This window comes from Patiria miniata, unplaced genomic scaffold, assembly GCF_015706575.1.
Source record: "Patiria miniata isolate m_02_andy unplaced genomic scaffold, ASM1570657v1 HiC_scaffold_13, whole genome shotgun sequence".
NCBI lineage: Eukaryota > Metazoa > Echinodermata > Asteroidea > Valvatida > Asterinidae > Patiria > Patiria miniata.
Genome location: NW_024037051.1, coordinates 19,323,096 through 19,335,829, shown reverse-complemented (window position 1 = coordinate 19,335,829; position 12,734 = coordinate 19,323,096). Strand labels below are relative to the sequence as shown.

Sequence of the window (12,734 nt, the reverse complement as noted above, 5' to 3'; positions counted from 1 at the left end):
TTGTGGAAGACAATATAAAGAAAAAAATCTCATAAACACTTCTTTTATACAAAGAAAACAGTTAGCACTGAGTTGCGTACAGAAATATAAATGTGTAAAAAATATCACTTTGAACGTTCCACTGCACATCACACATCACAAACACGTCACAGCAAGCCTCATTGTAATCGTGTTAATTGTAGAGGGCGCCCCACCATTTAGGAAGTTCCTGTTAATAATCGTATAGGAAAGGGGAGTTTCTAGTTAATAAGAGAAAAGGTTAACGAAAAGTATCTCTTTTGTCTTGGTTAAAAAAAAGTCGATATAATATAATTTACCACAGGGAATTAGCCCCACCTATAAGTACATGTTTATATCGTTTGTTAAAAGGATTATTGTTAGTTTCAAATAAATATGTTCAGAAAGTGGATAACAACTTTAAGTATGGGTGTCAAATTTGGTAATATTAATGTTTTGCGACTTTAATTCCATGTCATAACGGCACTGTCGTCCAGATATATGGGGTACCGATTGGGTTGTAGCCTGTTTTGTTAACTGCGTGAAAATTTAGATATCATGCCGGAAAATTGTCAGTATTGGAAAAATTAACAATCTTAATGTTCTGTGGGCTTAAAGTAACAAGCTGTTTTCGAGACACAATTACTTTCGAATGTGGATTTCTTAACATGTTTGGTTTGAATTGTATCGCTGCGTCTGTAAACAGGATTCCAAATTCGGTTATCTCTGGTCCTGATCCCAACCCCACGGTCGCCAATGAGGACCCATGGCTAAGGTTGATGGATTTGGCAAAGAAAGACCATTCGCGAACGGGCCGTTGACGTACAGCTGCATTGGTAGCGAGGCTGGGGCGTAGACGACGCCATTTTGGTTTCTTGTTTCCATAGCTACCACGCTACTTGGTGCGGTTGACGGATTTGACGGTAGTACTGGAATGCCTCCTCGGTAGGCGTGGACAGACGACGGAGAGGGCGTTGTTGGTGCCACTGGTCTGGCACTGTTAGGCGCCATGTTGGTGGGATTTCCTAAATTGGGGCTGGGCACAATGAATATCGGTCCGGCCCCGACACTGCTGGAACTGGTTGCACATTGGTTGTCGAGTTTCGAGCCTCGCACAGGGGCGGGGCTTGACGAGGACACGCCCACTGACCCGGCAGGAAGTGCCACTGAGGTGGTCAGTGCCCGCTGTTGGACTACCCCGGGGGAACCGCTCTGCTGGTGGTACAGGGGGATCACCTGGCCCGTTGCAAACTGGCCGCCGACGAACGAGCCGAGGAGGTGAGCCGGAAGGACCAGGGCGACGTGACCTGCTGGGGCTTGGGGGATATTCACCGGGAGTGTGACCCCCGGGTTTGCTGAGGCCAGCGGTGGGACGCAGGCTGCGATGGGGTGCTCACCCTTCCTCGGAGACTGCTGTACGGGGATAGCGTTATTGGCATTGGCACCAGCCTGCAGCTGGGAGCTCATGGACGGGGCGGTGGGTGGTGGTTGGGCCGGGGGTAGCGGTGGGACCATGACTTTGGGTGGTGTGGCGAGGGCCTGTGGTGACTGTTGCACGATGGTTGCAGCACCGGGTGCCATCGCCGGGCGATCGGAACTCGGCCTACCGTGATGAACCACGACCTCCCGGGGCACGATACTGCCAAGTCCCGGTCCAAACTGCCGATGCCCTGGTGGTGCGCTGGCGCTCCAGCCGTTGCTGCTGTTGTTGCTACTGCAGGAGCCCAGGGATCCCGCCAGGTGGTTGAGGAGCCCCGAGCGCGTTTCGACGTTGAGGGCGCTGTTGTTGGCCTCCATGAATCGACTGACTTCGTTCAGGCACTCGTTGAAGCCCGCCCGATACTGCGCTTGGGGAATCGGTTCAGTGGAGATTCCTGCGTTAAAAAAAAATATGAAATTTTGGAATTACAATGTACAGCTAATTAATTATTCATATGTACGAATGGTAAGTGTGCTCTGTGTACACGAGGTATATGGGAAAATTCAGTTTTCACCGGAAATGTTTTCGCTAAGCGTCAACCCTTGGTCGGATTTTTATGGTTTTGGTATCAAAAGATGCGCAAGGCTCAAGTCTAAAAAGTCATAACAGCTCGGGTCGCGAAAAAAACAACAAATTTCAAGGCTATCGCGGATTCTTGGCTGTGTATTCTTAGAAAAGGGTTAAAGGGAGACCCTTTTCATTCGGGCTTGATCGAATAAATTATTTCTAAACCTTAAAATGGGACACAAAGGTGTACTTCCTAGGACTGCATGAAAACAATTACATTGCATGGGCCCTTTAAAAATATTGTGGTAATATTCTATTCAAATTCCCTTTAAGTGATTATTTGACGTGATGACAACCATTGTTGTGTGGAGTATTGAGGATGTCGCGTCGTTCAAAGTGGTGTTCGGAATCTTCGAACACGGTCGTCAAAAACAAATAAAGCGCGCATTAAAAATGAGGGTGATACACCCCGTGTGACTCTCCATGAGAGACGTGGTAGTGAGAAGAACCAAGGGCATTTCAATTTGGTGCCTTTTTGGTTTATTTTATATGCGAATGCCAATTGGCATAATGTGATGTGATTTCAGGCAGAAACCCCAGCACCCGTTGCCAGCATTTTGGACGCTTTGTTGACGCAGATTGTCTTTTCTTCTTATGAGATTCGTGATTGTGTCACGTCAGAACATGGCCGGCAGTAACCCAAATGAGCAAACTTTTCTCACTAATGTTTTCAGTGAGCACTACTTTTAGGTTCACAATTTGAACAGAAACTCCTAAGCTGAACAGTGTCTTCCTGAAATGACATCACAGCATCAGCGCCCTCAGCTGCCGGGAAAAGCATGGACTTTACAAAAAAAAAGTTTAAAGAAGTGCACTTTTCAATAAAATTAACAAAAAGAGGTTGTCAAATAGTTTTCATACATTTAAGAGGAGTAGAAAGTTGCAAAAAATGTGTTCCTAAGAAAAATTCACCTCACCGACCCTTTATAATCCTGCCAAGTCAATCAAAGTAAATCTACCGAAGGGGACAAAGAGGTCACTCTGTCCATAAGTGGACAAACAATATCTTGAATGTTATCTCTTCCCCTTAATCCGGGGCTGGAGCAGATTAACACAAGGGCTAAGCACACAAATCTGATCTTTACATGAACAAATCTGTCTTTTTTTTTAATCCGTTTGTAATCATTCCGTGTCAGCGATTATAGCAGTGCAAAGCCCTCAGATACTTCCCGTGATCACTTTGTACTTGGGCCAAGTGAGCATGCGCGATCCTGTGGGAAAGCTTAGCAACCAGCGGTTGAGCATTGTGCGTGCGCATGCGCAATACATATGTGCATACAAATTGATCACGAGGACGAGTCACGCGACCTATGCGCCAGTGACGTGTTTCGGATATTGTCAGTCATTTTATTGCAATTATAGAGCGAAGCTGACTAGGGATAGAATACCATGCTTAATAAACTACAGTTTTCTATTTCTAAAACCTTGTTTTGTCCCCCCCCCCTCAATGTAACTGTTCAATAAAGACTTTTGAATAGGTTGGTATAGTTGCGCGTGCAATATGAGCAGGATTTGAAGGTCTGCGCTTCTCGGCTGGAGACGTAGACTAAGTTGACCTTTGACCCCTCGATCGACCCACTGGGAATTTCCCCCTCTTCCCCCGGTGTCTGTCATCTCCGGTTTATGTGCCAATCATCTCGTGGCTGTTATACTGAATCTTCAAAGCATAGAAGGCCATTAACCGCTTTTCACGCAAATTTGTTCGTATTGTTCAAAACCTAGCCTGTTGAGCTCGTGAATATTACACTTTTTGAGTAAATAGTGAAAAAAACCTGCACAAAACCACGAACACGATTTTGTGAATAGTATACGATCTGTAATCCAAGTAAGCTTTTTGATAATTAAATCGGTCGGTTACTTGAAGGGTATATGCACAAAATGACCCTAGGCCTTTAAGCTCACAATGCTAATCTTCAGCTCATTCAAAATGGCCACCCCCCCCCCCCCCAAAAAAAAAAAATCACCGGCTATAGTTGGGACTTCAAGAATGTATGTAAGCCTTTATAGAGAAGAATAGATGGCCGTCGTCAGGCATCCTTGGGAAACTAGATGTCGTCCACCAGAAGATAAACCATTTACATCCTTCTCCCTCACGCCTTTTTTTTTGGGGGGGGGGGGGGGCGGAGTGGACTCGGGCCAGGGGTGGACCGGGACCGGGGCGAAAATGTTCGCGATCGATCCCCACTTTACTTATTTAAAAGTCTATGCGATTATATGGCAAGAAAAAAGTCATTCTAAAATATCGTGTTTTCCATTCAGACCTTATTGTCAGGTTACTGGGTGTGAAATATACATGTAATTTTAAAAGGGATTGTATTTTTTTTTTCAAATTCCAGAGTGAACCTACCTATTTGGTCTTGACGGCGAAGACGCTTCACAAGTTGAACCGTTTGCTCCAGTATCTCCGCCTTCTCTCTCTTGGAATGCCCCCCTGTGGTCTGGAAAACAAATATATGTACATGTGGAGTTTAAAGGGAAAATACAACATTTGCAAACATCAAAAAATAAAACTACCAAATCATTTTGAAATACCTTGCTGGACTGTTAGTGAATGACAGTGTAAAGCATCCTGTAAAATCATGGCACCTGGTATACTGTCATTTTCAAGAAAAGTGGTATTTTTGTATCAATTTCCAACGCTGATCGGCCGATCAGCGTTGGAAACAACTGGCTTTTTTTCAAATACTGGCCCCAATTGACCATCGCACTTGTTTGCAATCGATTACAAACCTATGAACGGGTACAAGCCAGCTAGACTGGTTCCCTGACCTTACAATTCCCCAATGTATGTAAACTGCTCTCTTTCTTCTTATATGGAGTCAGGGAACCAGACTACAGGAAAATGATCGTTTTTCTTGGTTTTTATAGCATTTTCGAACCCAAACCTCAAAAAAGTCAGTGTAACTATATTTGCTATATATTTCCAACCCCCAATTCCATCCATTTCTGAAAATTACAGCAAAAGCAAATGATGTATATTCCCTTTAACCATCGGGACAAAACTCATGACCAGGGCTAATTGGTACAATCTCAAAAGCCTAGGGGGTAGAACTGACACGGAATCCGGTTCTATTTGACCTAATGTCACTTCTGTGGAACATTTTCCGGGTCATTTTGACCCCGAAACCTTGGTAAAAATGGTTTTTCTCAGAAAAATGTTACTCTGCATGACCCTGGCAAGTATCAGGTCAAAACAGAGCAGTGCAGGATAAATAGGCCTGAAATTACCCAGTATACTACGAGGTTAAGCCATAGCGCCGGCCAAATCACGATTTGCATGTCCTCAAATTCTCTGGTATTGGAGAATTTTGCGGGCCATATGAACTTGAGGGTTTGTAAAAAACAAATTGAAGAATGGTGGAAGCCGGGAACAGGACTGCAAGCTCGTATATTTCTGTAGTCAGATGAAATTGGGCCTCTTTATTGCTCTATTTTGCAATGGAGCGTAGGCATCCTTTTCCAAAATGGGGTTGGGCTTCATGACTACTTTTGGGCGATCATCTTTGGATGGAATTTTCTCCCAAAAGTCATCGGATTTTAAACCCAACAAAAATTGAACAGAAAATGAAAGATGATGATTTAAGCTTTAATTTGATGTGTGTCTCAAACACCTTTGAGAGTTGTGAGTATTTTTTCATAATTTTTGGAAGTGGGTATTATCACTGATGTCTATATAACAGTTTATTGGTCTGCAACCTTGTGTATTTGCAGCGGATGAGAAATGTTAATATATTTCCCGAAGTGTGATCATTGTTTCCCTGTTCTCTGTTCATGATGGATTTGATGAAAGTGGAGGAATGGCTCGGCGAGATGATGTATGCTGCTGCTTGAGAGAAGACTAATGTAGAATACATGAAGTATTTTGTCAAAATTGTGTTGCCTATCAAGCTATTTATAATGGTGTAGCGGTACTTTCCTCGCCTTCCACCGCTGTGACCCGGGTTCGAATCCCGCCTGGGCCAATATGTGGATTGGGTTTTCAGTCCCTGCCTGATTGGGTGGGTTTTGCTAAGAATATTCTTCTGGGCTTTTCCTCCCACCTCTAAAACTGTAACTTCTTCCCATTGTCTTCTCTCCACAGGTTTCTTCAGGCTTGCGAGCTACAGTGCCCATGGAGCTATAGCTCCATGCAGTGCCCAGGGCGCTTTTGAGGAATCCTTGGTTTCATTACCAGAAAATGATTAATATTATTATGACACTCCGTCATTCCGCGAAGGGACCGATCCAGTAAGCCCCGCCCATTGCGCACGTGGGCAAACTAACACGTGCTCCTCTCCAATGCCACTGCATTTTCCTGCCGCGCGCATCATACGCGCTTGCACGCGCACGCACGTCGGACTTTTGTGCACGCACGTCAGACATAAATCACGGCTGTGATTGATCAGAATACCATGGGGCGGTGCTTACTGGATCGGTCCAGTGAAAAGCCATTTAAACGCACCTTGACAAAGGCATTCCTGACGCATTGTGTCATGACTGGTGATTATATGACGTCAACTCGATCACAATAGTGCTGTGTTCTTGTTTATTGTTACTTCGTCTGTCCGTCTGTCTGTGTGTCGGACTGTATTTGTGTGTGGAATGGTCGGCCGGTGGCCGTTTGGTTTTCCGTTCTTTGGTCGGTTGGTCGTCGAATTGTTTGGTTTTTTTGGTCCTCTGTCGTAATGTAGGACGGTTGAAGTAACTTTTCCACCCTGAATCCGCCATGAACTCGAGTATTAAGGGTCGTGTATTTCTTTCTCATCAAAATGAACCGCAGAGGCGAACGCGTTTTTTTTTCATCAAAAGGGTTTTTACTTCCGGGTCGGGGCACGACACAACAAAGCGACCTTGTTTGACATGCGCTGTCAAACTTTTCACTTCTCCGCACGCGCAAAGTATACGTGACGAATATGTGACTGAATTCACAATAACATTCTTGCACCGCAAAACCGTAATCAATAATAATAGCTCACACGTCATCTGCCGCCCCCCCCCCAAAGTGTTTGTATATTTATTGACACGGTAGGCCTACTCAATAATAACAATAGGTGCCACGATTATTGTTGGCGTTTATCTATACCGGCCGCCACTTTTAATATAGGGTCGAGTTTTCGTTCCCCGTAGACCTTGACTCGCCACCTCGCACGGTGCGCACATGACTGTTGTTTGATAGATAGATAGATAAATAGATAGATAGATGTAATTATAATTTTTTTTTTTTGGAGAGGGGTGGAACTTGAGAATCATGGCAATCAATGGCCCCTAAATCATGTACTTTTGGAGTGCAAAATCAACACACGGGTGCGTTAAAGTGACGTTCTCCCGCCCCTGTTTTTTTTTTCTTTTCTTTTCTTTATTATACATGTTGATTTACTCAGGAATATCCACAGACCATTCTTGTACTGTAGTTATAGTGCTGTAAATACCGACATTTTCTCATAACTAGCCGAAACGGCCCTGTACGTTTTCTGTTGAATTACAGACACAACTCGTGTTCTCTATACATCCGCAAGGGAGGTTATGTTTTTACGGCGGATTTTGTTGGTTGGTTGGTTGGTTGGTTGATTGGTGTGTCTGTTAACAAGATAACTCAACAGTTGTGGACATATTTGCATGAAATTCTTTTTAGAGGTGGTCCTTGGTGTACAAGTACAATCGATTAGATTTTGGAAGTGATCCGGATCTGGGTCTGGATCCAGGATATTTTTTTTATGGATTCTTCACCATTTATGCGAGTATTTCTTTTGGGTGTACTGACAATATGGCGGGGAATTGTTTAGCCTTGGCGGAGGTTTGCGCTCTCTGAGTGCTTTCTAGTTTATTATATGCATTTATTTGGAAAGAATACAGAGTAATCCTGTTTTCGGTTACCCGAACACTTTCGATTTGTAACAAACACTTTCGGTTTGTAAATAAACAAATCCAGGGAGTATATTTTCTTTTTCTTCCAAATCGGCAAATTGTTGAAAGACAGTTTGAAGTATTTCGACCACGAACCGCCTTTAAAAAAGCAACAGACCAAAAGACTATAGACCAGAAGTGCATGTATGGGCCTTCTGAACTTTCTTGGGTCATGTCTCTTAATGTGTTGAAAAAGCAGCTTTTGGGGCATCCAGTGTGACATTTAGCAGCAATCTTTTAATCTTAAAAGTATTCTCTCTGAGGTGACGCCGTAGAGATATTTCTTTAACGACGTATTGGTTCCAAATAAGAAAAGTAAAGAATACGAAAGTGAACCGCATGAGATTAAAGGTAATATATACAACATTTGCAAGCATAAAAAAAACCTACCAAATTATTATGAAATACCTTTACTTGTCTTTAGGTGAATAATAGTCTCAAGCATCCTGTGAAATCAAGGCACCTGGTGTGCTGTCATTTTAAAGAAAAGTGGAATTTTCAGTTGTATTAATTTCCAAAGATGGTCGGCCGACCATTGTTGACTGACTGATTTTTTTCTTAAATACTACCCCCAATTTTACCAAATTTAGTTAGGCCACATGTTGTTTGCAATCGGTTAATACACTACCGGGAATGGGTGCAAGCCAGCTAGTCTGGCTCCCTGACCTGACAATTCCCCCGACGTCTATAAATTGCCCCCTTTCGTAGTAGGGTCAGGGAACCAGACTACAAGAACGGCATTTTTTCTTGGTTTCCCAGCAACTATCATCACAAAACCTTAAACAACAATATTTGCTATAAAGTACTAACCCCCCAATCCATCAATTTCTGAAAATTACTGCAAAAGCAAATGTTGTATATTACCTTTAAAGTATGTTGAAACATGCAATCGCACTACATTTGTGCGGTTGTATAAAAGCGCCCTCTATTATTGGAAGCTACTAAGATGCCCCCCCCCCCCGCCCCCAACAACAAATTTTGATGTATTCGAGGTTTTCGTAACCTGGCTAAAAACACACAAAAAAATGGTTCTCCTATTTCACCCCCCCCCCTATAATAGACCCATTATCAACATTTTGATAGCATGCCAATATTGGTATATCGGTGGCATTGAACATAACCTTTGTGGCCTAAGGTCAGCCATTATAATAGATATCGAACTCTATAGACCATTCTTGACACGAAATAATTTATGAAGCAAACGGGTTAGAATTGTAAAGTTTTACATGTAAATTTGAGGCATGCAATGGTACAGTGTTAATGTTTTAGTTTTATGCTGTGAAATAAATTTGACTTTGTTTAATAAGTCACTTTCAATTTTAAAGCAGGATCGTTTGCAATTACTCGGAGACATGTACTGATTTCATATCAGAAACTTTGCTCAAAACGAAGATAGGACAGGTGTCAAATACCCTGTGAAATTATTCAGTCTGAAATGTATCGTTCGAAAAGAAAAGAAGAAAAAAAACCCCATTGAATTGAAGGCGGTTTCAAATAGGGTTGCCCGGCCCGCGGCACAATTGTTTTATGTGCATGCGTTTAGAGCAATGGAACAAAATAATACAAGACACCCCCAAAATTGTCGACTGAGGTAGAACTTCAGCAGGTTAGTTTTTACGCACCTAACTTAAAGGTAATACATGTTATATACAACATTTGCTTTTGCTGTAATTTGCAGAAATGGATGGATTTGGGGGTTAGTATTTCATAGCAAATATTGTTACACTGGCCTATTTAAAGTTTTGTTCGGGAACCCCCCCCCCCAAAAAAAAATGTTGTTCCTGTAGTCTAGTTCCCTGACCCTACCTCAGACGAAACGGAGCAATCTGTCGGGAAATTGTCAGGTCAGGGAACCAGACTACTAGCTGGCTTGCACCGGTTCACGGATGTGTTACCCATTTGTGGACTAAACAAATTTGGTAAATTGTGGGTAGTATCTGATAAAAGTCAATTTTTTCCCAAAGATGGTCGGCCGACCATCGTTGGAAATTGATACAAAAATTCCACTTTTCTTGAAAATGACAGCCACCAGGTGCCATGATTTCACAGGATGCTTGAGACTATTATTCACTTACAATCAAGTAACAGATTTCATAATAATTTGGTAGTTTCGTTTCTTGGTATTTTCAAGCTTTAAGTTTTCGAGCATTTATGTTGCTTCAAACGAAAACAATGCGCAAAAAGCAAATGATCCAATGTAAACCTTACACATCACTGAGGCCTCAAACTGTTTTATTAAATGTCCAAGCAAAACTCGATTCATAAAAAACAAAATGTGATTCTGTTTTTAAAGTCAGCTTTCCAAAAGTTTCTGATACGTACCTCCTCCTGGCCGTTATTGGCAGTCTCCAGGATTCCTTGGAGATCGGTCAGGCACTCGTTGATGCGGGCCCGTCTCCGCTTCTCCATCTGCGGCTTGGAGGACTGAGAGTCAATTTGGAGAAGGAACAAAAGGACAAATATTGTCAAAGTTAAAGGACACAATCTGCAAACATTCAAAAATGCAACTGACAAAATATCCTACCCGATTGTTAGTAAATAATAGTAAATGCATCCTGTGAAATTACTGCGTCTACTATGCTGTCATTTCGAGGATATCAGAAGAAATACCATCATTTGCTCGCAATAGGGGCAAAACCATCGCACTTCTAACCGAACCTAAGCTTTGTGTCGAGAAAAATGAAGATTTGTTTGCACAGTTTTCTGAAAAAAGTAGTATGACATCCATAGGCCTACTGAGCTGAAATTTCGACAAGCTAGCTTTTTAATAACCTGCTTCAGATATATTGTAATTGTTCCTCGAATCGGCAAAAAAACCTTTTTTTGCAAATGTTGTGAATAATACCTTTAAGTTTTAAAATTCTCTCAGTTTAATGCAGTTTCCTTGTCAGTTTGCACACTTTCAGTTTTTCTTTAAGAGAAAGACTTTTATTGAGCCCCCCCCTCCGGATTCTAGGCATATTTGTATGCTGTCCGCAATATTGATGACAAAATTGATTCACGGTGCTTGTAAATTTCAATTGAATTATATTTCTTCAAGCACGGACTAGGCCCTACTCGTTTAGGTAGTTTTAAAGTCAGAATTTTTACGCCCTTCCGACTACATTTTTTTTCAATGTAGGTTTGAAATATGCAGTTTGTTGTATTCAACTCAATTTTGCGCGAGAAACGTCTGTTTTCACTTGCCAACGTGGCTCGATAGAAATAACATGACTCATCCTGCTATTCATATCTGCGTTATTTCATAAATATAACCGGCAATCACTGAAGAAAAAAAACACTTCAGATAAAACATCCATCCCCTCAAAAGAGGAAAATAATGCCAAAAAGTTTTAGAATAATAACATGCCAAACTTTCAGATACACACAATCTATGCAGCCACACCTCTGAAAAAATAAGGGCGCTTTCCCAGTTTTTTGCCGCGCACTTTAATTTTTGGGCTGTTTGTTTCCCTGATAACCTTTCCACTTTCCCAGATAGAATTGAATAATGTTTAAAACAATGCACTCTATTGGTCCGTCCCCGTCATAAGAAAGCAGTTGAGGCACGGCTTTCCACCCAATCAGAAAGCCTCAAAGATGAGGGTGTTGGATTTCCGGACGACGGTATACGCGGGCAAGCGTCCATCCATCCAGCAGCCTTCGTGCCGGCACGCGACCGTCGCGCGCTTTCGCCACCGTCAAACTCATCTGCCGGCCCCACGACAACTTCCGTCGAAATTCGGTCAACGCATCAGCCGGGGGAAAAACGCTCATATCCAGCTACACAAATTTTCATCATCAGTTTATTAACTGTTTGGTGTTTAGCCAACAAGTTGAAATAAGATTTTGCTATTTCATCATTTAATAAATAAAAGTTTGTCCACGTCCACATGAGACACTAACTTTCTTGGCTTAAAGATGTGGCACAGTCTTTTAAATCACATGTTGAAGAGCTGCATGTAGAGTAAAATTATTAAAAAGTTAAAGAATAAACAATAGAAGTATATACCTTACGCTTCTCTTGACTTTTTGATGTCCTATCCCCCGCCATTGTTCAAACCGGCAAGTTGTCATCAAGCTGATTTCACTGAATAAACACCATAACCAAGTTCTTGGGAAGGGAAAAAAAACTGTTATTATTATTATTTGTGCCAAAAGTATTTCACCTGTTGTATCGGAATGCGATATGTTGGCTTGAATGCGCGAGCGGTCTGACGTGAAATAAAAGGGGTGCGTGCCGTTGGCCCACACAACTACCTCCCCCTAAAACCAAAGGTTCTATTCATACGGTCCCTTGTCTGTTCAAATCTATGCCCGTGTGAAGTCAGTCTCGCGACATTTCCCACGCTTTGCCCGGCCTGAATTCCGACGCATTCATCCCCGTATCGCACCGGCTAGGCCACACGCAACGCATGCCAAAACATGAGGGGCACACACACACAGTACACACGTACTCGGAAAAGAAAAAAAAAAGAATGGGAAAGAAAAGAAAAGAAAAGGAGGCCTCGCGAATCGCACGATTAAGACGCCGCTCGCGATTGGCCGAGTGGCACAGACCTCGCGAGGCGCTGTCTCCAAGCGGGGCCGTAACGCGGCCGCTGATTGGCCAAAGGTTTTTTTTTTATTGCGGCGACACGGTTTTTATCAATGGGGCCGTGGTTGTCTTTTAACAATGACTTGCCGGCGTTGTTTGTCGCACAGGTGTTGGTTGCAGTTTTTTTTTTTACCTGTAATGCACGTGCCCTGGCTATTGTTCCCACCGGTATCTGTGTACCGTGCGGTGGGCGCGGGTCCCGTGGGCGCTCGCGGTGCAACCGCGGTGACT

General features: G+C 42.8%; 1 protein-coding gene across 1 annotated transcript; it reads right to left on the bottom strand.

Moving 5' to 3' along the window:
* Positions 1-307: 307 nt before the first annotated feature.
* On the bottom strand, positions 308-12,385 carry LOC119721460 (transcription factor HES-4-like). The gene is made up of 4 exons (XM_038191540.1): positions 11,919-12,385; positions 10,250-10,351; positions 4,392-4,482; positions 308-1,871 (listed from the first exon to the last, which is right to left on the bottom strand). The coding sequence occupies exons 1-4, from the start codon at positions 11,958-11,960 to the stop codon at positions 718-720; spliced, it is 1,389 nt and encodes a 462-aa protein (XP_038047468.1). The 5' UTR covers positions 11,961-12,385; the 3' UTR covers positions 308-717.
* Between the last annotated feature and the right edge of the window lie 349 nt (positions 12,386-12,734).

Bases quoted from the DNA above. Each gene is read 5' to 3' on its own strand.
- LOC119721460 (XM_038191540.1), bottom strand. From the start codon at position 11,960: ATGGCGGGGGATAGGACATCAAAAAGTCAAGAGAAGCGTAAG. The intron at 4,483-10,249 runs GTACGTATCAGA...TTTGTTTTCCAG, and splicing joins CCAATAACGGCCAGGAGGAG to ACCACAGGGGGGCATTCCAA. The intron at 1,872-4,391 runs GTAGGTTCACTC...TTTTTAACGCAG, and splicing joins TCGCCGTCAAGACCAAATAG to GAATCTCCACTGAACCGATT.